At 40.8% G+C, this 25,268-nt stretch overlaps 1 protein-coding gene across 1 annotated transcript in view; it reads left to right on the top strand.

Moving 5' to 3' along the window:
- LOC126473141 (activating transcription factor 7-interacting protein 1) overlaps positions 1–25,268 on the top strand; it is a 185,331-nt gene that overhangs the window by 105,463 nt on the left and 54,600 nt on the right. The window contains exon 3 of the mRNA XM_050099999.1: positions 22,341–22,672. Coding sequence (XP_049955956.1) covers positions 22,341–22,672 — 332 coding nt within the window. The remainder of the gene's footprint in view (positions 1–22,340; positions 22,673–25,268) is intronic.

The following is a 25,268-nucleotide window of genomic DNA, read 5'->3' on the forward strand; positions in this document are numbered from 1 at the left end:
GTGCGCAATAGAGAGACAGAATTCTCTCCGTCATAAATAGAAAAGACGCATTACATATTTTCACAATGGAATACTGCTAAACTGAGAAAAAGGATAATTCCATTGAAGGTAAGTTTTGTTATGGGATGAAATTACTTTTTGATAGGTAATTGTCACAGATTAAGCCCATCACTAAGAAATGGTAAAATGTTAGTTGCATGTGTGTAGATGGGAAAGTCTAAGTAGTTGGTTACAACAAACAGGACAGGGACACACTCACTAGTAACAGAATTAAACCAATATTTACTACTAACAGGTAAGCATTTGTAATTTCTTGTAAAGGTGAAAGGAGACCATTAGATGTATTCAGAGTAAGTTGAGAATCTAACTTTAAGTATGAAAAATTTCTAAATATCAAATAGTAAGATAAGTGTAATAGTGCAGGATATACTTCATAACAAATCAGGAAGAAAACCTTGAAAGAGATAAGATATATTTATTACATAGTACAGATATGTGGACATCAAAAATGTATTACACAAGAGCAGATGAAAATACAATTAAAACCACATTTTAGTAGATATAGTGCGAATAAGTTTAAATAAAACAAGAACAGCCATGGATGATACTGTTGTAAAATGATGCGCAAAACTAGAGAAAAAGACTATTTATTCAAATAGAAGACAGGGAAATCATTATTCAGCATGGAATAACTATGAGGAAGCTGGTAATTCCCGTTACGTGGCACAGAAATCAGACGAATAGGAATATAAAAGTGACAAAATGAGGAACACTATCTTTAGAAAAGTTTTAATATGTCTCAGTTAAATTTCTGGTAAGAGATTTTTCTCTGTCAGTAGGGAGATAGGTAATTGTAAAAACAGAACTCTGATGACTAACGGATCAGACTTCTTAGTTATTGATGGATAAAGTTTGAGAAGTCAAAAACGATGCAAGCGTTATAAGGCACTATAGGTGTAATTTTGACTGAAGAAGGTAAGTGTAAAGTAAGATGATTCTTACAAAATTGAAGAAGCCATCATTGCGAGGAATGGAGAAATAAAATATGTGCATGAGAAATGTGGTTACAAAATTAACAGAGATCCAACACAAGTAAGAGAAGGGAAACACCGGGAGAAAGGTATCGAAGTAGAGGCACTGGATTTGTTATGTAGTTTTTATTTTTGTGAAACAGTGGAGAAAGTAGTAGTCAAAGAAATGTTCAGGTATCAGTCACAACAGGGAGAATAGAAAATAGTGCATTGAGAATGGTTAGCCACTAGCAGAAATTTAGATTTGCATAATAAAATCTAAAAAAAGGACAACTGATTGCTGCACTCTATAATTTATAAAAAATGAAGAAAGAGAACAACTTAGACCGTGGATAAATTATATGGCAAGGGAATAATGAGTAATATTATGTGGTGGTACGTATCGGTACCACTCCACGGGCATTGTTATGTTGGTAATGGAATGGCAAAAGTCTGTCCAATGCCAATAGTGGTTGTCCGGGACCCAGCGGACCCACTGGAACACACTCACTGAGTCACCCCTCCACTGGCTGTGGGCTACAAGCGCCCTCTGCCGCCATGATGTAGGATGCCCGACGGCAGCGATTTGGCTCGCTTGCACTCGGAGCCACCTCACTATGACACCTTTGTTTGTGCCTCATCCTCGTAGGCATTGTGATAGTTTCTAGCTGCGCTACTGGTAATGAGTCTTTGTACGTTTGGAGAAATAAAAGTGTAGTAAACCATCTGTTTATTGTGTTAACTTGTTCGCTAACGATTTCTGCGCTCAGATTTCCTATGACGGCATTCCTGCACCACTCTCTGGGCACCTCCACTTGTCATTGTGTATGACGTTGTATGTAACATTTTGAATTGTAAGTAGGGCTGAGCAGAAGTTGTAAATTATTTACAGTTTGTGGCAAAAACACAGATCCAAAATTGGCAGAATACACAGCATCACTTTGCAAAATAATAATAATAGTAGTAGTAGTAGTAGTAATTGTAAACTATTTTGCTAAATGTAAGGTCAGTTCTAGAAGGCATGGTACCTCAAGAGCTGTTGCTGTTTGAAAAAGCACATTTTTCATCAAGAACCATAGTTGCTTAAGTATCTATGTAGATTCACTTGTGATTATTAAACATTCAGCAAAAACTTGCCAATTTTGCATACTGTCAATAGTTGAGTGTTCATGTTAAAACAATGTCCCTCCATAGAAACCTATGTATGGGGGGGGGGGGGGGGGCAAGCTTTCTTAATATGCTTCTTGCACCTGCAGTGTTGTTATCCTTTCTAGTCCATCCTATGGATGTCTCTACATCTCTGCATAACTATTGCACCCTGCATCAGTTTGAACCTACCCCCCAGGGGATCCACAACTCTTTTGTGGATACGTGCGTAGCGAGCACGGGGCCCGGAGCTAATGTGGCCTTCCTTCCTTTCCGGGCTGCATACCTTCCCTTTCCGCATCCTTCCCCATCCCCTGTCTTCACCCCCCCCCCTCCCCTCTTGCTCTTTCCTTCACTTTCTCCCCCTCTGGGAGTATGGTTTGTGCCTACGTCCGGAGACGGACGCTTGTAAATGTACCGCATTCTTCTTCTTCCTTGCTTGTATGTCTTCTTCCTTCCTTTGTCCTTCTCCTTTCCTTACCTCTTCTCTTTACCCTTTTCTCCGCTGCGGCGTTTGAGACCCCCTCTTCTTTCCTTTCCCTTTCTCTTTCTTCCTCCCTGTGCGTGTCTGAAGGCCGACCCACGCACTTCCATGCGTAGCCGGTGACGGGGTAACGCGTAATTCCCCGCCCCGGGTAGACAGGTAGGACACGTACGTACCCCCTGGTAAAGGCCAGGCCCAGGGAGGGGTGATTACCCGAGCTGATACCTTCCGAAAGTGCCGATTGGTCCCTCCGTCCGTATGTCGGGAGGTGTGACCTGAGGTGTGAACAATCACCTAAGGCGGGTGTGCCCTCGGTGAGGGCCCCCACAAGGGAGGAGCGCGCCATCGGAGACGCCGGTAATCATGGGGGATTCTTCCGCAATGGTTTCCTCACCTTCCACTATGTCTGCTCACAAACGTAAGTTCACTGAGTCTCAGCCACAGACGGTTCTTCCATCGTTGCCACAGTTCCTTGTTTCTCGGTCTGACGAAGGTCACGACTTTTCCACGGTCAACCCTTTCATTATTCAGAAAGGTGTCGACGCAATTGCGGGTCCTGTAAAGTCTTGTTCCAGATTACGGAATGGCACCCTGTTGTTAGAAACACACAGTGCCCTCCAGGCTCAAAAATTGCTGCGTACTTCTCTGCTCCACACCTTCCCTGTCCGGGTGGAACCGCACCGTACCTTAAATTCCTCGCGTGGAGTCGTTTATACACGCTCCCTCGATGGATTGTCTGACGAAGAAATTCAGCACTACCTGTCTGACCAGGGCGTCACCGCTGTTCATCGGGTTATGAAAAGGGTTGACTCGAACATCATTCCAACCCGCACTGTCTTCTTGACTTTTGACAAAGTTCAACTCCCGTCAAAAATCAAAGCAGGCTATGAGATAATTTCCGTTCGCCCTTATGTCCCAAACCCTACGCGTTGCTATCGATGTCAGCGGTTTAATCACACCAGCCAGTCCTGTTCCAATCCGGCCAAATGTGTTACGTGTGGCAGGGATGCCCATGAGGGTGCTTGTCCACCTCCATCCCCTCGCTGCATCAACTGTATGGGTGACCACGCTGCTTCCTCTCGAGATTGCCCTGTTTTTAAGGACGAAAAGCTGATCCAGGAAATAAGAGTGAAGGAAAAGGTGTCGACCTTTGCTGCTCGAAAGTTACTCGCCAGTCGACAGCCCACCGTGCCTCAGAAAGGAAAATACAGCGCTGTCCTTGCTTCTCCTCGGCCAACAAAGGAGGCGGCCACGCAGACTTGCGACCTCACATTTAGTACCACGGTCGTCAGATCGGCCAGCGCAAAGATCGCCCGTTCAACCTCACCTCTTTCGCCTGCCCACTCTATGGCTCACCCTTCGTCGGGTTCTGCTAAATCTCGAGCCCAAAAGTCAGACGCCAAGTCTACAAAAAAAGAGCATTCTCGTGAAGAGTTTTTACGTACTGCAACTTCACAACCATCGGTTCCTCCTTCATCTAAACATACCTCCAAGAAGGCTACGAAGAAACACAGTTCCTCTCCTTCTCCGCCAAGGCGTGTCCCATCTACAGCACCACCTGGCGGAAATCGCCCTCGGCCATCTTCTGTGTCGCCGAGGCGCACTGTTGGTGGCCGGTCAACTGGCCGATCGTTGGTGGCAGGAGCTGCTCCTGACCAACCTATGGATCAGGATCTTCTGCCTTCGACTGAATGCCATTCCATGCTGTCGGTCGCAAGCTCTGAGCAGTCGTTGAGTTGACAGCACCCTTGGTGCCGTTCCTCCATTTTCTGTTCACCCTATGTCCATTATCCACTGGAATATCCGCGGCATTCGCGCCAATCGGGAGGAATTGTCGATCCTCTTACGATCCTACTCGCCGGTCATCTTCTGTCTTCAGGAAACAAAGCTGCGTCCCCATGACCGCTTTGTTCTCCCTCATTTTCAGTCCGTCCGATATGACCTCCCCTCAGTTGAAGGCACTCCAGCCCATGGAGGACTCATGATTCTGCTCCATGATACTCTCCATTATCACCCTATCCCCTTAAACACTTCCTTCCAAGCTGTCGCAGTCCGTCTTTCCCTTTCTGGATACATGTTCTCTCTTTGTACGGTATACGTTCCATCGTCTACACCAATGGCACGAGCTGATCTCCTTCATCTTCTTGATCAGCTTCCACCCCCCTATTTGCTGGTTGGGGACTTCAATGCCCACCACCCGCTTTGGGGATCTCCACATCCTTGTCCACGTGGCTCACTATTGCTAGACGTCTTCCACCAAGCGGATCTAGTCTGCCTCAACACTGGGGTCCCTACATTTTTGTCTGCCTCCACGGCAAATTTATCCCATTTGGACCTTGCGGTCGGTACTGTTCCGCTAGCTCGGCGCTTCGAATGGTTCGCCCTTGATGATACACACTCGAGTGACCACTTTCCATGTGTTCTTCGCCTGCAGCCTCAACTGCCATATATGCGCTCGCGACGCTGGAAGTTTGCCCAAGCCGATTGGACACTTTTTTCGTCTCTAGCGACATTCGATGACCGTCGCTTTCCCAGCGTCGACGATGAGGTCACACATTTTACCGACGTTATTCTCACAGCTGCGGAACGTTCAATACCACGCACCTCCGAATTGCCCCGGCGCCCTCCAGTTCCTTGGTGGAACGAGGCCTGCCGTGACGCAATACGTGAGCGGCGACGTGCTCTTCGCATTTTCCGTCACCATCCAACTTTGGCCAACTGTATCCGATATAAGCAGCTCCGTGCGCGATGCCGTCGCGTCATCCGCGATAGCAAGAAGGCAAGCTGGAAATTCTTTACTAGCTCATTTAACAACTTCACTCCCTCCTCGGAAGTTTGGAGTCGGCTTCGACGGTTCTCAGGCGCGCCTAGTTTCTCCCCGGTCTCTGGGCTCACTGTCGCGCATGATACCTTAGTGGACCCCGTCGCAATTTCTAACTCATTGGGTCAGCACTTTGCTGAGATTTCGAGCTCTTCAAATTACCCGCCAGCGTTTCTCCCGAAGAAACGTGCAGCGGAAGTGCGACATCTTGCTTTCTCCTCTCAAAATCGCGAAAGCTACAATACTGTTTTCTCCATGCGCGAACTCCAACATGCACTCTCTACTTCTCGCTCCTCCGCCCCAGGACCGGATGGTATCCATGTCCAAATGTTGCTGCATTTATCAACCCATAGCCTGCGTCACCTCCTTCGCCTTTATAATCGAATTTGGACCGACAGTACCTTTCCCAGGCGATGGCGGGAAGCTATTGTCGTTCCCGTTCCGAAACCTGGAAAGGACAAACATCTCCCCTCTAGCTATCGCCCCATTTCTCTCACGAGTAGTGTCTGTAAGGTTTTGGAGCGTATGGTGAATTACCGTTTAGCTTGGTGGCTGGAGTCCCGCAGTCTTTTAACACCTGCCCAATGCGGATTCCGAAAGCATCGTTCTGCTGTTGACCATCTTGTTGCTCTCTCCACTTATATCATGAACAATTTTCTCCGGAAACGCCAAACGGTAGCAATATTGTTTGATCTGGAGAGAGCGTACGATACCTGTTGGAGGACAGGCATCCTCCGCACACTGTTCTCTTGGGGCTTTCGAGGCCGGCTGCCCCTTTTTCTTCGCGAATTTATGGCAGAGCGCACATTTAGGGTGCGGGTGAACACTACTCTCTCCCGTACCTTCTCCCAAGAAAACGGGGTACCCCAGGGCTCCGTGCTGAGTGTTGTACTGTTTGCCATCGCCATTAATCCAATTATGGATTGTCTCCCTCCTGATGTCTCGGGCTCCCTCTTTGTGGACGATTTTGCGATCTACTACAGTTCTCAAAGGACCAGCCTTCTTGAAAGACGTCTTCAAGGATGTCTCGATCGCCTCTACTCGTGGAGCATCGAAACCGGCTTCCGTTTCTCACCCAGTAAGACCGTTTGTGTTAATTTTTGGCGACGTAAGGAGTTTCTTCCGCCCTCCTTACATCTAGGTCCTGTCAACCTTCCATTTTCCGACATCGCTAAATTCTTGGGTCTTATGTTTGACAGAAAACTGTGCTGGTCCTCCCACGTTTCCTATCTTTCGGCACGCTGTCTGCGTTCCCTTAACACCCTCCGTGTCCTGAATGGTACCTCTTGGGGAGCGGACCGGGTGGTCCTTCTCCGCCTCTATCGCGCCTTAGTGCGCTCGAAATTGGATTATGGAAGCATAGTCTACTCCTCTGCTCGGCCGTCTATTCTTCGGCGTCTCGACTCTATCCACCACCGTGGATTACGTTTAGTATCTGGAGCTTTTTACACCAGCCCTGTGGAAAGCCTTTATGCTGAGACTGCTGAACCTCCGCTGTCCAATCGGCGGGCAGTCCTTCTGAGTCGTTATGCTAGCCATCTGTCTTCCATGCCTGCTAATCCAGCCCATAACCTTTTTTTCGACGCCTCCTTTGATGTCGGGTATGCAGGCCGCTCCGCCTCCCTACTACCCCCGGGAGTCCGCTTCCGTCAACTGCTCCATTCTCTTTCCTTCCGCTTTCCTAAAACCTTCTTGACAACTTGGGGTACAGCACCGCCTTGGCACCGTCCCCGGATCGACTTGCTCAGAGACCTATGTCAATTTCCCAAAGATGGTACCCCTACACTTGTTTACCGTCGGGCATTTGCTGCTCTATGTGCACAAATGACGGAAGCCACATTTATTTACACCGATGGCTCGAAAACATCGTTAGGTGTAGGGAGTGCCTATATTGTTGGCGACACCCCAAATCACTTTCGGCTTCCCGACCAGTGTTCGGTTTATACTGCGGAGCTTTACGCTGTTCTCCAGGCTGTCCACTACATCCGCCGCCATCAGCAGATACAGTACGTAATCTGCTCAGATTCTCTCAGCTCTCTCCTAAGTCTCCAAGCTCTTTACCCTGTGCACCCTCTGGTCCACCGGATTCAGGACTGTCTGCGCTTGCTCCACCTGGGGGGCGTCTCAGTGGCGTTCCTCTGGCTCCCGGGACACGCTGGTATCTGTGGAAATGAGGCGGCCGATATAGCGGCCAAGGCTGCAGTGTCTCTTCCTCGGCCAGCTCTTCAGTCTCTTCCGTTTACCGATCTACGGAGCGGTTTATGTCGCCAAGTTACTCATTTATGGCATGCGCATTGGTCAACACTTCCCCACAATAAATTGCGGGAAGTGAAAGCCGTTCCTTGCGCTTGGACCTCTTCCTCCCGAACGCGTCGTCGGGAGGAGGTAATTTTAGCTCGACTCCGGATAGGGCACTGTCTTTTTAGTCATCGACATCTTTTAAGCGGTGATCCTCCCCCACTCTGTCCCCACTGCTCTCAGCTGTGGACGGTCAGACACCTTTTAATTGAATGCCCCTATTTTAATCCGTTACGCTCCCGTCTACAGCTATCGCCTGATCTATCGTCGATTTTAGGAGATGACACGCGCTCAGCTGACCGCGTTCTACAGTTTATTAGTGACAGTGAAATGACGTCAGTCATTTGAAGCTTTTTTTTTTGTGGACAACCAACCCCTTTCTATAGTGGACTTTTAAGCATTCCTTCTGCCTTTAGTTTCTCCAATTTTCTGACTTTGTTTCCATTGCTGCTGATTTTAAATTTCGTTTTTTTCCTGTTTTCTACGTCACGGGCTGGGCGCTAATGACCATAGAAGTTTTGCGCCCTAAAACCACAAACAAAAAAAAAAAAAAAAAAAAAGTTTGAACCTACTTAGTGCTCTTGATAATTTTCACATGCATCTTCCTCTCTGTTACCATACTAACTATTCCATAATGCCTCAGGATGTTTCCTGTCAACCTATTTAGTCAACTAGTCAAGTTGTGCTATAAAGATCCTCTCTCACAACTCGATTAGGCAGCTATTCATTGATTGCCCAGTGTATCAATCGCATTTTAATTTTTCTTGTGGAACACCACATTGCAAAAGAGTCTATACCATTCTTGTCTTTACTGTTCATTGTCCTTCAAATATATATTACGTAGACACACACACACACACACACACACACACACACACACACACACACACACACACACACACACACACACACACAGAGAGAGAGAGAGAGAGAGAGAGAGAGAGAGAGAGAGAGAGAGATTGTAGTGTGGTATCTGAAGATAATGATATTTTTTTAAATAAATTCTTACAAATGCTAGGAATTACTTTTAAGCAGCACAAACAAGCAGTGCTACACACTGCATGGTGTCTTGTGAAAAATTGAGGTAAATTGAACATCCACATACATATTCTGGAAAACACTTTGAAGTGCATGGGGGTATAGTAGTTGCCATTGCACACAACTTATAAGGGTTTCTTACCTTTCCATGTCTGAAGTCTTGTCCTGCTCTTCCTACAGCTCTGTAGGAGTGATAAATAGGAGGCCATAATATGTTCTTAGATACCTCTTTTAATATTGGTTTCTGAAGCTTTGTAAGCACACTTTCGTGGAATAACAAGTGCATCATCTGCAGAGAGTGTGATGTCTCTATTAATATTTTACACCAGGTCATCAGTTTACAAAATGAAACGCGATGTTCCCAACTCCCTTCTCTGGGGAACACTGGAAATAACTACAGCATCTTTGTTATGCTTCATGTGAGATGACATGTTGCATCCTCCTTACCAAGAAATCCTCAGTCCTTACAAATATTCTTTTTGCCACCCCTCATGATCTTTCTTCCATTAACAAGCTTTCATGTGACACTGAGTTGAAAGTACTTTTTAGCCTAAGAAGTGATACATCCACCTGATGACCTTGACCTGTACCTTTTAGGATGTCATGTTAGATTCACGTGGCGAATATTTTCAAATCGATGTGGGTGGGCATGGAGATTGTAGATATGTCACTGTGCTTGAGCTCAGAATATTTTCGAAGAGTCAAGAACACATGAGAACATATGGATGTCAGTGATATTAGACAGTAGTTTTTTTAGATCACACCTGTTGACCTTTTTTGTAGATGAATGTGGCTTGAGCTTTCTTCGAGCTACTGGACACAGTTTTTTGTTAGTGATCAGTGGCTGTAGTATGATAAGAGGTGTTAACTCAACTGTAAACTCTGTTGAGAATTTCATAGGAGTCCCACGTGGCCTTAGGGCCTTGTTCAGTTTTAGTGTTACTGGCAATAAGAAACTGCTGAAATCATTAATATCACTTACTTTTGTAACAGAGCAAGAATGTGCTTTTACTTTTCTACCCTTGAGTTTATTTTGTTTCACCTATCATTCCTGTGCACATTATAGTCCAGTCTGACAAGGAACGTCTTGAGTGTGAGGTTGCAAAAGAAAAATGTTGCTTATGGCATTTGATGCCCCACATAGTGTCTGCCATTCCACAAAAATATTGGTTGTTAGTGGCAATGGAACAAGACTGGAGGTATCCAGTGATGAGCCCAGCATGCATCTATGGAGCATGGTTGAACTGCTTAGTCTGACAGTACGTGGTTAGTAAGTGAAAGTGATATCGAAACAAGCGTCGAGCCATGTATTTCATCATACTTGTTGGACAGGGAGCCACAGATCCCATTTCCAGTGAAATGTTGTAAAGGACAATCTTTGTCCAAGGAGGAGGTGCTAAATATAATTACATACATGGAAGGTCATCTGCAGCATAGTAAAAAACAATCATGAACAGATTTCGGATAAGTCTGCAAAAATATGATTTGTAGTGCATTACGGATATTTGAGGGAGGACAAGACGCACTTGTTTTAAAAACTGGTGTTTGCACGTGTCAAGGACACTTGATATAATTTACAGAATGTGCTTGATATTCACCTCCTATGTTAGGCACAACAAAATGTGTGTATGATATGGATTAGTGATTTGAAGGGAATCAGTGCATGGTTGCATAACTCAAACAGTGCTACAGAACTGGAGAGTGCAAGCTAATGAAATTTCAAACAAAGTGTCAAATTGAATATGCATAGCAGACTGCGGAATTGGGCTGAAAATTTGTAGATGAGATAAACAAACTTACCCCTTCATTCACTAAGAAATTTGTGAAACTCTATAGACTATAAGGAGTTGAAGAGGAAATATATATGAAAGGAACCCAAAAAAGTAGAGGTACCAAGAGAATTTTAACCAGATCAGTAACTTAAGTGCTTAATACATTCACATAAAATTATGCTGACTGTAAACCTGGATGGTAAATTGGCTGGAAATTTATCTTCTTTTGTGCATGACCTTGTAAGGGCAGTGCGGAACATTTACGTCATAGCAAGCAAGAGCAGGAAAATGGGCATAAGAGAACTGAAACTACGGCATCAGCACTGTTTCAGCCAATAGCTGATCAAAATAACTTGCTTTTTCACTGTTCCTGGTCCTTTAGAGCAAACGATCCCTCCTGAAAAGTGTGACATTGCAGTTCATACCACCTGGAATCAGCCTCTGGATGTTTGTTTTTCCATTCCTATAAAACATATTATCTCACTATCTGCAGTGATGCCTTAAAGGATAGCTGCTTTAACAGTAAGCTCCATGACATACTGTTTTGCATTCAGTTGCATGCCATCACATTCCGTAAGTCCTTATCCACCCCTTTTTCCTGGACATTCATTTTCTTTCATCCTCCTGATTGACGCAAATGGTGAGTCATTAACTGCTATTATTTTCCCTGTCGTAATTGTTAGCACAACACCTGCAAATGAGGCTTATTAAAGATTTAATTTCTGTCCTCGTACTCAAGGGATTCCTTGTGATCTGTCTCTGATGATGTTACTACTATCATTATGTTAAACTCTTAATATTCCTTTCTTGTGGAGGCTGTCTGTTGAGTTATAAAATCTAATAAATTCTGGTTACTTTTATTACTTAAACTTACCTCCCTCCTGCAAGTGATATTTATCTGAAATGAGTATTAAGTCCTTGTCAAACAGCTTACATAAACCTTGTCGAGTGACATCTTCAACAGCAGCAGATATTTCGGCAAGTGTGCACTCTGTTGTTTTCGAGACACAAATGCAAGTCGTGGCACAGCACACTCTCATGGCATTTGTGCCGTAAAAGCAACAGGATGTGCACCTGCTGAAATATCGCAGGCATCCTCCCGTCTGCATTGCCGAGAGTTGTTTAAACAGTTTATATGCTGGGATAAATTCTACATCAAGTCCCTAGTTAACTTCTGAAATTTCCCAATATTTCTACATCTTAACTTCGTGTTTTTTTAATTATTTTCAGGGAAGCTGCTCAGAAGTGACGAAGAATGTGGATCAGATACAACTTGTATGCAGGAGAAGGACTGTAACAACACACATGCTGAATCTCCTGGTAGTGATGACTGTTACTCAACAGAACTTGAGCCAGAAAGATCTGAGCTGTGCTGTGATGTTGCAAGTGATTCTGATACTGTGAAATGTTCTTGTGATGGTGTGTGTTCTAGTACTTGTTCTACTTCTGTTTCAAAACAGGAAATTGGTAGTAAACTGAAACCTCATACTGAGTCAGATATTTCATTGGAGTTAGACAAATTTACTACAGAACATTCAGTTACTCATAGTGGAGAACAAAGTGGTAGTTTAAGTACCTCAGGTAGTCATATAAGTGAGAGAGAGAACAGCAGTAATAGTGAGACTGGTTTTCCAGAGGATTGCTCAACCAATAATGTTTTGCCAGTGAGTGAGCCGAAAGTTTCTGAAAGTGAGGAGGCCTCTGATATAACACAGAATTCTTTTGTAGGTAAAGAAAATACTTCTGAGGAATCAGTAACAGATCTGGAAACTGCAGGGGACGTGGCTGTTACAAACACAGAGGAGGATGTGCCATCTTCTATTGCAAAAATAGTTTGTCCTGTAATTGGGGAAAATGCCAAGTCAGTTACAGACGTATTAGTTGTTAGAACAAGTGCTGAGAGTGATTCTTTCAGTGGAGTTGGTAGTAATGGTGAGGATGAAGATTTATCTTCTAAAGATAAAGACTGCAGATCGTATGGGGTAGAGCCTGTTGATAATACAAGGACATTGGAAGTATTTTCAGTAAAAAGTGAAGACATAAATGAGTTAAGCACTGCAGATGAAGATATTAATTACAGGGAAAATGTGTCTTCTGTTGACAACCATGATATGAAGCCTGATAGTGATGTTAATGTAAGTGAGGTTTGTGTGAAAAATGAAAGGGAAGGGTGTGTTGATATGAAAGAGAGTGAGACAATATTACCTATGACAGAAAGCAACTTAGGTGCCTCTCAAAACTCCATTAGTATAATGGAATCTTTCTCTGTCACTGTTCCTGAGCAACAAAGTGATGATATGAAAGACAGTGAGACAGTATTACCCCTGGCAGAAAGCGAATCAGCCTCATCTCAAAACTCGATTACTATAACAAACTCTGTCACTTTTCCAGGGGAAGAGAACAATGATATTAAAGAGAGTGAGACAGTTTTACCTTTGGCAGAAAGCGAATTAGCTGCTTCTCAAAACTCAGTTACTACAAATAACGCTGTTGATGTTTCTGAGGAAGGGAGTGATGATACAAAAGACATTGATACAGTATTACCCTTAGCAGAAAGCAAATTAGCTGCCTCTCAAAACTTGGTTGCTATAACAAACAGTACCACTGTTCTTGAGAAAGGGAGTGATGATCCAAAAGACAGTGAGGCAGTGTTACCCTTGGCAGAAAGTAAATTAGCTTTCTCTCAAAACTCTGACACTGTTCCCGAGGAAGGGAACGATGACACGAAAGAACGTGAGATGGTATTACCCTTGGCAGAAAGCAAATCAGCTGCCCCTCAAAACTCTATTGCTATAACAAACTCTGTCTCTGTTCTTGATGGTTCTGCTTCCTCTTGTACTGATGTTACTCAAGAGAATTCAGAACTGATGTCGAATTGCTTAGAAGCTGTTAGTAAAAATGTATTGGAAGATAAACAAGCAGATGGGGAGATGCTCAGTGCAATGTCTGAAAGTAATAGTGATAAAAAAACTAGTGACATACATGTCAGTGGGAAGGAAGTGGTTTGTAATGGTACAGTGGATAACAGGATAGGAGATGTAATTAAGAGAGAGGGGTTGCGAGCACAGGAAAGTTGTTCTTCTGAATGTGATAAGATGGCAGATAATAATGAGAATGTGCTGACGATAAATCAAACCGTTGAGCTAGGTGCTGGAGAGAGTGAACTGGAGATGAAAGAGAGCAAGTCATCTGTTCTTGTTGATGATGTAAATGTTAACACGAGTGAAACAAATGAAGTGGTAGATGATGAGTTGAAAGTTGAAGGATCTGTGGAGGAAGAGAAATATGTGGATTCTAAAAGTGAACTAGTCGGTGTTACGAATAAAACTACAGATGAAGTGAAAGGCTGTGAGACATCAAGAGCAACCGAAGCTGAAGTGGAAAGCCATGTCAGATTACCAGAAACTGATGTAGCAGGTAACAACAAACAAAAAATAACAGACTCTGAGCTAGATAGTAGTATCACAGAAAGGACCTCCGATGACACTATTGTTACATCAGGTACTTGTGAAGATGAAGAACCGCTGACATTGTCAGATGTTGCTAATGCTTTAAAAGATGCTGTTGATACAGTTACTTTGCAAGATGGGGAGAGCGTCCCTTTCACTGGTTGTGAGGCTTCAGTACCACCACTCCCATCGGAAGTGCATAACTTGCCACCATCTGATATGCTGATTTCTGACAACACATCTGCCTTAGGAGTTCATGTGGCAGACCAAGAAGTGCAGCCTGAGAATGTTCAGGAAGCTCCAGGCATAGCAGAAGGTAGGGGCAGACGGTTGATAGCTTCTGGGGGTGAAGGAGTTGCATATGTGTGTTTTACTGTGCATGCATTATTCTTATTGCCACTTTTGGTATGGCCTGATTTTTATCTATATGGAATGCAGTTAATTCCTTAAACAATGCTTCCAGCTACATATTTTCATAGAGCAACATGTTTTTGATTCTGAACTGCTGAAGTATACGTAACATAACACGGCATGGCATTCACAGTTGCATTAGCTTCTCATTGTGCTTCTAGCATGTGCTCCTTCCTTGGATTATTGTGGCTAGTATATAACATTAAGTCACTGTATTCCTTCTTTCATAGCACTGTGCATTTGCTTTCTGGATGTTAAAATTGTTTCTTGTGTTCTAAACTGTTAAAATGACATGTGATGGAAAAGAGGTGTAAGAGGTTTTAAAGTTTCACTGTATTGCCGTTGTTTAATTGGATGTATTTAAGAAACAAATTCTGCATATATGTTACTCTTAAAATATCCTTTGTCAAATGGTACAGAGTTTTTTAAGATGATAAGTGTTATTTGGTTAACCCCTTTCAGTTCTACAGCATGCTGCAGTATACATAAATTTAAAACAAAGTAAATTGACCCCAAATTGAGAGAAATTGTGAACCCTATGCTGCTTTTGTTTGACAAAGTATTGGTATTTTTTATTTTACTGTATGGCCATTTTGAAAATTGGCAACATCTGTAGGCATTTATAACTACAGCTAAAAAGGGACCACTTGTCTTCATTTGCACCATTGAAAATACAAATGTGCTTTTTTTTAATACAAAACTACTCTAAACACATTAAAGTGTGTACACACACACACACACACACACACACACACACACACACAAATGAAATTACATTGCTACTGGAAGGCAGTTTTTTTGTGGATAAGATCAGTTATCACTGTCCAGCGACAATAGATTGGGTGCCCAGAATTGAACCAAATTTCCTTGGTTGGCAGTGGTTGGTGGAGGTGGATGTGCAGAACAATTGAAAACTGGGAGAAAAGAAAGGCTTTTAGGTAGTCACAGGGGTAGGGACTGGAAATAGGCAGTGAATTACTGATTCAGTGTCTACTTTCTATGGTAGGCATAGTAGTAGGATATGGAGACATTTTCTGATGCACTACTTTGAGCTTTTTTCATCAGGTTCAGTTTTTAAATAATTTAGTGGTGCATAATATTTTTTGACATAATTTCAAACTTTAGTAAGAAACTACTTGGGAAGCAGCAAAGTCTGAAAGTCTGTTGTGTTTCCACCTACTTTTGCATGAACAGGTACTGTGCTTACAGTGTAACAAAAATGTCCCTATCATTTGCACAGTGTACTTATTCATCTAAGAAGATTGCTTAATTGATTTATCACTGGCTGTCCATAACAACAACAACAACAACAACAACAACAACAACCAGCCATTAAGCTCCCATTACTGGATGTAGAACATGTACAAACTTTTCCATGTGCTACACTTTCCATACATATGCATCAGTGTTCCACCTGACGTATTCTAATATCATCTAACCACCACAACTGGTGCATCTGCCATCCATGTTTATTTACCCATCTAGTTTTTCCCTAAGCAGTTAGTGAAAATATGAAAATAAATCTTTCATATTAAGGGTAATTTTATTCTGGCCGGTGCTTTTAATGTGAAGTGGAGGAATGCTTATAATTTTGAGAAATTTTATTCCTCGGCAGCCGTTTTTTCCAAGTTCTTTTTGTATTTCTTCCAAGTTTAGTCATTTATTTTCAGTTACCATTATCTCTAGGCACATTTCCTTTCTTAAAATATCAAATTAATTTACAGTTTTACTTTTTTCTTGCTGCCTTTCATTTATATTATCAGAATACAAAAACCACATGGGAGTTATAAAATGAAAAGTAGGCAGAATGACTAGCCATTACTTACCTTCAGGAGGGAAAATTCCAAGTACTGCCAACAAACACGTCGCAAGTGGGGGCCTTCTCAACGACTACTCAGAATTTCTCCTCATGAAAGGAATTACTGGCTGCCATTCTGTCTCTGTGTTAACTTCACAATATTCTTAGTAGTTTCTTGCAATATGCATACTGAAGGTAATTTTAAGCAGTTAGTGCAATAAAAGAAAAGCCATTTTCTAACTGTTGAATGTAATTGCAGAAACACACAACTTTATCTACTCCAACAGAGAACTGAAAATATCGGAGTCTCTGAATACGTGTATATACTCCGCAATTCATGAGACACTAAAATCATATAATGATTTGCATTCTAATGTCTTAAAAATCCCACCAAAATGCATACCCATTGTGTTAATTACAATAAAAATGTATGACTTACATGACCATGTCACCCCCTTTCAAGAGCTTTCATGAGCACAAACTTGATTTTTGACCTTGTAATGTTGTATCAAAAAAGCCTTCTTGGCCGAAAGGTCACTTTCTGATGGTCTTTCTGATTTGCCTCTCTGTGACTCAGCATCTCTGCTGTGTGGTGAGTAGCAGCTATCCTTTTAGTAATGATGTTACATTGCATCCTTGATTTTCCATTGTTTTAAGTTTCATTCTAGGATTATAGCTGTCTGTAGACAGCATCTTATTGAACTTTGATTATTGCAGTGTGTGACTACTGCGTTATTTCCTCATTGATAGAGTTCAGTTTGTAGCTGTTGAAGCCACAGAACCATGAATACAAATTGCCTCTGCCGTAGAAAGTGCTGCAGCTCGCTATCCAGTACAGGACCTTCTATCTGCAGGATCATTGGCCCAGTCAGCATGATAACATCCAGTTATTTCTACAGAATTTTCTTTAGTGAAACACAGTGGGTAGATCCTTTGGTTCCTGAAGCTACCTGGGAACTAGTGTCATACTGAGTCAGTGTAGGTGGATCACTGGAGTATTGACTTTTCACTGCATATGAAATACCCGGTCTTGTCACTTCTACAAGATACAGCGGATATCCTACTGCTTGTCTGTAGGATATGCTCTCTTCTTTCAGTAGGACTTCATCAGATTTTGCAATCACTTCAGTGGGAGTCCAAAACTTAATTTTAAATACCCACGTAAAAAGTGAAACCTTTTTCTTTGAGGAATATCTACCAATAACTACATTTTATTTATCATCGAGAAGGTGTATTGTTCATCCATCACATTTGTCCACTGATCATGAGCAGACAATAAAGCTTCAACAGCTTGAGGTTCATTCGTATATGGAACTGGACAAAATAAACTGAGGTCTCTCTCTTATTTTCTCTCTGTACTAAACACACACATTTTTGTGAACTCATAAGAGTATGTCTTATCCTCCCATCATCTCTGAGTGACATTCATCATCATTGCTAATGCTTGTGGTGAAAATATCATCTGTATATTTACAAGCTGTCTTTGTTTTTATATCATCTCTTCTCATTTCTTGTGTTTAATTTCTTCTTATAATGACGTATGAGTCAAAATCAGCCTGATGATGCCCTTTGTAGACTTTAATTAGCTGAGAGATATAAGCTTTCTGGAATAGGAGTCTCATTTTTGGCTTTTTTCCTTGAAAATTAGTCATAATTTAGGAGCCAAAAATTCATTTATCCGTCAATCACTTTGGTAGGTGTCTAATTAATAATATAGGCAGCAGTCACTGTTGCCTCTGCTCAGAATTGTTTACGTAAACCAGCATCAAATAACATACACTTAGCACATGAACAGAACACTTGTGGAAAAAGCTATGTGAACCCATCCTGTTGAGGAAATATGGAGAAATCATCTGATGCTTTATATTATTTTTGTTTAAGATGATGTCAAAGTCCTTGGTAAAATACCCTTTACCATTGTCTGAACAAATGATTTTTATGAGGGAAGAGGAAAAAGTACAAAGCAACATTGTGGGTTTAAGTGAAATCTGTACTCAATAGTAATCTCCAGAGGCCAGTTCACAACTATTCCAGTGTTTCACAAGTCTAATGATTCCCTGTTTTCAGAATTCCTGTGGCTGTGACAGGAGCCAGTCCTTGACTGTGTCCTTCAGCTCATTGTCTGAGTGGAAGTGCGTCCCTTTGGGATTTTTTATTTCTTTAATAGACCAAACACATTTAAGTCACAAGAGACATGTCTGGGCTGTAGGGTTGATGCTAAAGCTGTCCCCATTTGAACTTGACCATAACACTTCATGTGAACTTTGGTATGTGGGGATATACATTATCATCGAGCAGAATCACCCCCTCCATGAGCAGCCCAGGTCGTATGATCTTGATGGACATGCATAGGCTACTCAATGTCTTTCAGTACATGTTTAATGGTTTTTCCGTGCTCAAGGAATTCGATGAATATCAGACCTCAGACATCGAAAGATTGTGAGCACCATCTTGCCTGCTGCAGGCACAGCATTGATTTCTTAGGCAGAGGTGACAGCTCTGCATTCGCATCCCTGTACACATCTCGCTGTGTTATCCCAAAATGGCATATGAAAATTTCAACTGGTTTCATTGTTCGTTGATTTTTTTCCCCTTTCCTTTGAATACTCCATACAATTACTTGTCCATAGTATTTTCCAGTAGGTTTTTGAAAGCTCCCAGTATACAGAGTTTGCCTTCAGAAAATACTTGTAAAATTTCTTCTGGAGTAGTCATTAATGAAAATAATTAAATATCCCACACCTCAGAGTGATCCTGCTCCCATGGGACCACATTTCAGTGTGAAATAACTGTGATAGTTGTGATGCTTTTGATTGAGCATTATTGAATGGCCATTTGGTTTGCTTAACTTCAAGACATGTTGTGCATGTGAAAGTACCAATAGCAGACAAATCTGATAATTTATTTACATCTGTAAAATTCAAAAGCCTTTTGCATCGATGCCACAGGAAAATGTTAGATTAGCAGTCTCTTCTGTGTGTGTTTAGTAAATGTAAATTATTTAACAGTGTTCAATTTCTGTGGAAACATACCCCATGCTGTGGCAAAGCCACGTCTCTGCAATATCCTTTCTTCCAGGAGTGCTACTTCTGCAAGTTTTGCAGTAGAGCTTCTGTAAAGTTTGGAAGGTAGGAGGCGAGGTACTGGCGGAAGTAAAGCTGTGAGGATGGGTCGTGAGCTGTGCTTGGGTAGCTCAGTTAGTTAGAGCACTAGCCCATGAAAGGCCAAGGTCCTGAGTTGGAATCTCGGGTCGGCACACAGTTTTAATCTGCCAGAAAGTTTCATATCAGCATACTCTCTGCCGCAGAGTGAAAATTTTATTCTATTTATCAGTGTTGCTAAATGCACAATACAAATGTTCAACCCCTGCTACATATATCATCACAACCATCTTGCGAAAAATGTACTTAGCATCCATTTGTGACCATTGCAGGAACTGACAATATTAGTAGCAAGTTTTGGTGTATTTATTGTGTTACAGTAGTTATTGGTGGGCTCCGTACATAAAATAATAATAATAAAGATTTTATTGTCTTTAGGCCATTACAATATATCCAGTCACATAGATTTGTCACGTGCATTGAGGCACCTGAGTCGACATACTGTATGTCTGGATTCATCAAAATTGAAGTGTGGTAGCTGTAAAACCTCTGACAAAAGTTTTATCTTCCTCAGATTTGCTTGCTGTGTTTCTCTTTGTTACTTGGTACTGTCTGGCAGTGTGGCCACATTTATTGTGATTGAAGCACCATGGCCTTTTGTTACCTTTCTTTACGTTTTGCGCTTGCACTTGTTTTTCTTGAACACACCTTTTTCCTGTGAAGAGTGCTAAACTCTTACAGTCTGTTACTTCTAATAAAAGCTTTGTTTTTGTAAGGTCTGTCCCAGTCTTATTGTCAAGCCTTCAGTTCAGATTATCATTGGTTTCTAAGATTCAGACAAGCCAGCCAGCGTATGTTCCCAAGCCTCTCATTATGGAGATACAATTTAATGTTTCTTAATTTATGAACAGTGGACATAATATTGTTCACGTAAACTTATACACTTTTGACGATTCCAAAGCAGTGGTAATAAGGTTACTCACCATTGCTAATACTACTCACCTGTTTCAACTGCTGTCATCAAAAGCTTGCTCCATTTTTCCCCAGAATTCTTTGGTTTTTAGATGCATCTTGTATGGGCACGTAATTGAATGGATGTAATAATAAAATTAGTCTTGATCTCGCCTTGAATTTTTTTTCTTTTTCTTAGTGTTGGTCCCACACAAACAGTCCAAGTATTCAACATGTTCCTAAATATGCTGGTACTGAGAGAACTTCCAACTCTCACAATTATCACATCTGGTGAGTTTGTCAGTGTAAAATTGGTTTTGATTTGGACTTGTCTTCTTGTGTTAAAAGCATGCAAAAACAGTAACAGTCCACATACACAGTAGCTGTGGTTATATTGAATAGAAGAGAATAAATAGAATCTTTATTGTCATGTGACATGTTATATGCAGTTATTTGATTGAAACATTGGTGACTCATCGATGAGTAATTCTATGCCTCCGTAGATATACATAAAGAAAGATACATTAAAAGAAAGCATACACGTGTACCCAGAAGCACATTACAAGAGAAAAAGATAAATACATGTTACATTTCTTCATGTTCTTTTTTGTAAATTTTCGCAATGGTTTAAACTTTTTTCTTTTTAAGTAATTTTCATGATTGTTTCTGTTGTTCATAAATATGGACATACAATTTGTGTGTCTTTGATGACACTGACACGTAAAAAAACACATACTCCATAAAAAGGGAACATTTCTATACACCTGGGTACTTATATACATAGTTTACACACATACCGTACATGTTTTATAAGCATGGACACACACAAGAACAACATACACTACATCTTCATTAAAAGAACACACGCATGCACATAGAACAAACCAAATTTAATACCTCCTCCTTGTCTTCCTCATTTATAAAATCAACCACACTTTAGTGACATTTCCTTTCGAAACATATTTCAAGGTTTACTCCTGTTGGTTCTAGCTTGCAGTCCTTGATCTCTGGCTGTATTTTATTTCTAAGCTTCAAAGCAATGTAATACGGAGTATTTTCAAATAATGTGAATTGTCAATAAGTCAAGGCTTGCAAATAGTTGTTGTTGTTGTGGTCTTCAGTCCTGAGACTGGTTTGATGCAGCTCTCCATGCTACTCTATCCTGTGCAAGCTTCTTCATCTCCCAGTATCTACTGCAACCTACATCCTTCTGAATCTGCTTAGAGTATTCATCTCTTGGTCTCCCCCTATGATTTTTACCCTCCACACTGCCCTCCAATACTAAATTGGTGATCCCTGGTGTCTTTACTTGCTTATATGTACTGCAGCCCTTCTTGGAGACTGGAATAACCTGAAAGCTTTCCAAGTAATGTGAGATCTTTTATTGTTCCAGTGAACAATAATAAAAGAGGCCAGTTGTTCCATATGGTTGGCTCGGAACCTCACTAGTATCCCATCCAGTACTGCGGCCTTTTTTACATTTAATGACACAGGTTCTGTGCTCACTGGTATTTGTGTCATTTTAGCCACAGTCTAATTAGTATATCAGTCCATAAATTATTTGTATCCAGCTATTAGTCCTTGTCAGATGTGGTTTAAATGTGTTAAGTTATCACCACAAGAGGAGTCACTGATTATGAATGCAGAAATGAAAAAGTAGTAGTTTCGTTTGAGTATTCCTAAGTAAATGAAAATACAATTTTAAATTGTTAAGTTACAATGCTCTACAAATTTAGTATAAGCTGCATGAATGTGAGTGTTAATTAGAGCTAATTTTACAGTCACTATATTTTGCATTGCATGATGCATTCGGTTGAAACGTATAAACTTAAAAATATGAGCTGTTTTCTGTAAAAACCACACACACACACACACACACACACACACACACACACACACACACACAGAGAGAGAGAGAGAGAATACAACAAAAATTTTCATCACTGTAGCTCATATTTATTTCATAGCAAAATTAGATTTTAACTATGATAAGAAAGTAGTTTCAGTAGCACTACCAAATTTTTTCTGACTTTTGTATGATTTCTACCTTTATCTATGCAGCTGTGAGACGCAGACGGAAGCGTTCAATTGAAGATGTGGTGCCAGATAGAATATCAAAACGTACACGTGGAGCTTCATTGGCCAGCAGTTCTGGAGCTAACAGCCCTGAAAAACTAACCCAAACAAGTGCTGAATCTGCAAAGAGACCTGTCTTAGATTCATCTACAGAAGAGGATGCAAAAAGAGTGCGGTTGAATGAAGATTACAATAAAGTTGTGAAAAAAATTGAACGAACGGTAGTTGCAAATGGTGTAGTCACTGGAGAGATAGGAAGTCGCCGAATATTTTTGGAGAAAATTAGAGCCAAAGACCTAAAGAATTTAACTGTAGCTGTAAGTATTGTTAGTATGTACATTAAGGTCCTCAATGTATACTTTTAGTGACTGTGTTATAATCTTGTTGTTCGAGAAGTGGTAAAGTAAAACGGGCAAAGGTTCCTAAACTAGACACATCCAAGTTGCTTACTGAACAGGCATACAAAAATGGATCACAGCAAAGTATGTGTGTTTTCAGAGTTATATGTCAAATAAATATGAAGCTGCAGCTATTAGTTGTAGATATGGACAAGATCATGAAGTGAGAGCGAGTGACTCTGAAATTTGAAGAGCCCGTCTGCTTTGGAGACGAGAACAAAGTAATAAGATACAAAGATTTGAAAGTAATAAAGTAAAAGGCTAGAGACCATGTTTTAACGTGATAAACGAAATGTACCATATCCAAGGACAGTTACATTACAGAAAAATTCTGTTACAAGACTTATAAGGTATCAGGTCTTGCATGCTGTACTGAAACACAAAGCTCATAAATAATGTTTTACCTTCACAATAATTCGGGTGTAGACATTATACTGAAATTAAGAAAATTATGTATTCTCACAAAAATAAAAGCTTGTCTGTATTTGATGGAGTTTCCGACAGTCAGCTTGTTAACAGTAACGAGCACTGTCTTGCTGAAATGTGTAACACATCATGAAATTGGGTATTTCTTTTTTCAGAATGATTGACATACACCCTTGTTAAATGCCTCAATAAGAAAGATGGTAGGAGAGATGTCAGTGACTACTGACCTGTTTCACTACTGACATCTTCCAAAATTTTTGAGGTCTTGTGTGCTAGAATAGTATCCCACCTGAGCAACAATTATATTCTCAGTAAATCACATTTGGCTTTCACAATAGTTGCTTAACTGAGACTGCCACCTTCCACATTCACTAACCAAACTTAAGATAAACACTAAATAACAAAATAGCACCAGTTGGTATTGTCTGTGATATATTTAAGGCATTTGACTGTGTGAATCACAGTATTCTCTTGTGGACAAACTGAGGTTTTTTTTTGGAATTGATGGTATAACAAACCAATGAATAGTTTCATATGTAACTAAAAGAATGTAGAAAGTTATACTGAATAATTCAACTCATGGAAGCAGGGGAGAAATAACTGGGATTCAACAAGGCTCAGTGTTAGGTCCACTTTTGTTTATTGTATGCAGGGTGTTTCTTATTATCGTTTAAAAGTTGTAGAAGTGATGTAGGTGACACTGAGACAAGTAATTTAATATAAGACACGCGGGATTGCAAATGTCGGGAAATACACCAAAAATGAGCAATGAGAAATGTTTCATGTGATGTCACCTGGCAAATGTCATATGTTGTAAACATAGAAGTTACAGAATTATTGTCCTCACTGTATCCAAGTAAAAGTCGTTCTTGTTTTGCTTCTCTTTCCTTTTGTGTCTTCTTTTTTTTTGTTTAAAGATCTTATTTAGTAAAGAAAACATAGATTATTTACTGGTAATGATGTAATTCATAAGCTTATATTAATTTACTTGTGACGTAGTATGGTATGTTTTTGTTGTATGGTGCTATACTTTGCAATAAACCAGCAAAGACTGAGAGACTACTAAAAAAAATAATAAATCTTACCTCAGTGCAAAACACACAATTATTTAAAGTAATGGAAAAAAATACTGCCTCCCAGATGCAAGACTCGAACCCTGAGCCCAGTGTGCTATAGTCGCACACTTGGGTCCAAGGCCACACCAACATGAATACTTACTTGTGTTGGAATGATCAAGTGCAACAGACGAGTAGGCTTAATCACAGCATGTACAGCAAGGTACATCATCTGGTGATGTCACATGTTCAACATTTCTCATCCATTTTAGGGGCATATCCTCACATTTGCAAGCCCATGTGTCTTATATTATATTACTTGCCTCAGCGTCATGTAAGTCACTTCGGAGATTTTTAAACGTTATAAGAAATACGCTGTTCATAAACAATCTTTCATCTAACACACAACAGGCAACATTAGTTCTTTTTGCGGATGTCACTAGTATTGGAATCAGTCCAAACATAGATAAAGCAACAGAAAAAATGGTAAATGATGTTCTTAAAAGTATTATTTAGTGAGTTTTTGCAAATAGTCTCGTTCTCAATTTCAGAAAGAGAACACATTCAGTCCTGTATATCTAGAGGTACTACACCAGTGATAAGTTTAACACATGGTGAGCAAATAACAACTAACGTGGATATGTCCAAAATTTAGGTATCCATATTAATGAGAAATTAAACTTGAAAAAATATATTGTAGAACTTCTAAAACAACTTAGTTTAGCCACATGTGCACTTAAAATAGTAAATCTTGGGGAGGGGAAAAATCAGTAAGTTCAAATATTTTATGTATTTTCATTCAGTGATGTCATACAGATTAATATACTGGGGTAACACATCTTTTTTAAAAAACTAAGTGTTCATTGCTGAAGAACATGCTGTAAGAGTAATATATGGTGCTCACCCATGATCATCTTGTAGACATCTGTTTAAGGAGTTGGGCATTTTGACTACTGCTTCACAGTACTGTATATTTATTCACTCTTGAAGTTTATATAATTGACTGCAGTTCAAAGGGAACAGTGATGTACATA

This window comes from Schistocerca serialis, chromosome 4 (genome assembly GCF_023864345.2).
Source record: "Schistocerca serialis cubense isolate TAMUIC-IGC-003099 chromosome 4, iqSchSeri2.2, whole genome shotgun sequence".
NCBI lineage: Eukaryota > Metazoa > Arthropoda > Insecta > Orthoptera > Acrididae > Schistocerca > Schistocerca serialis.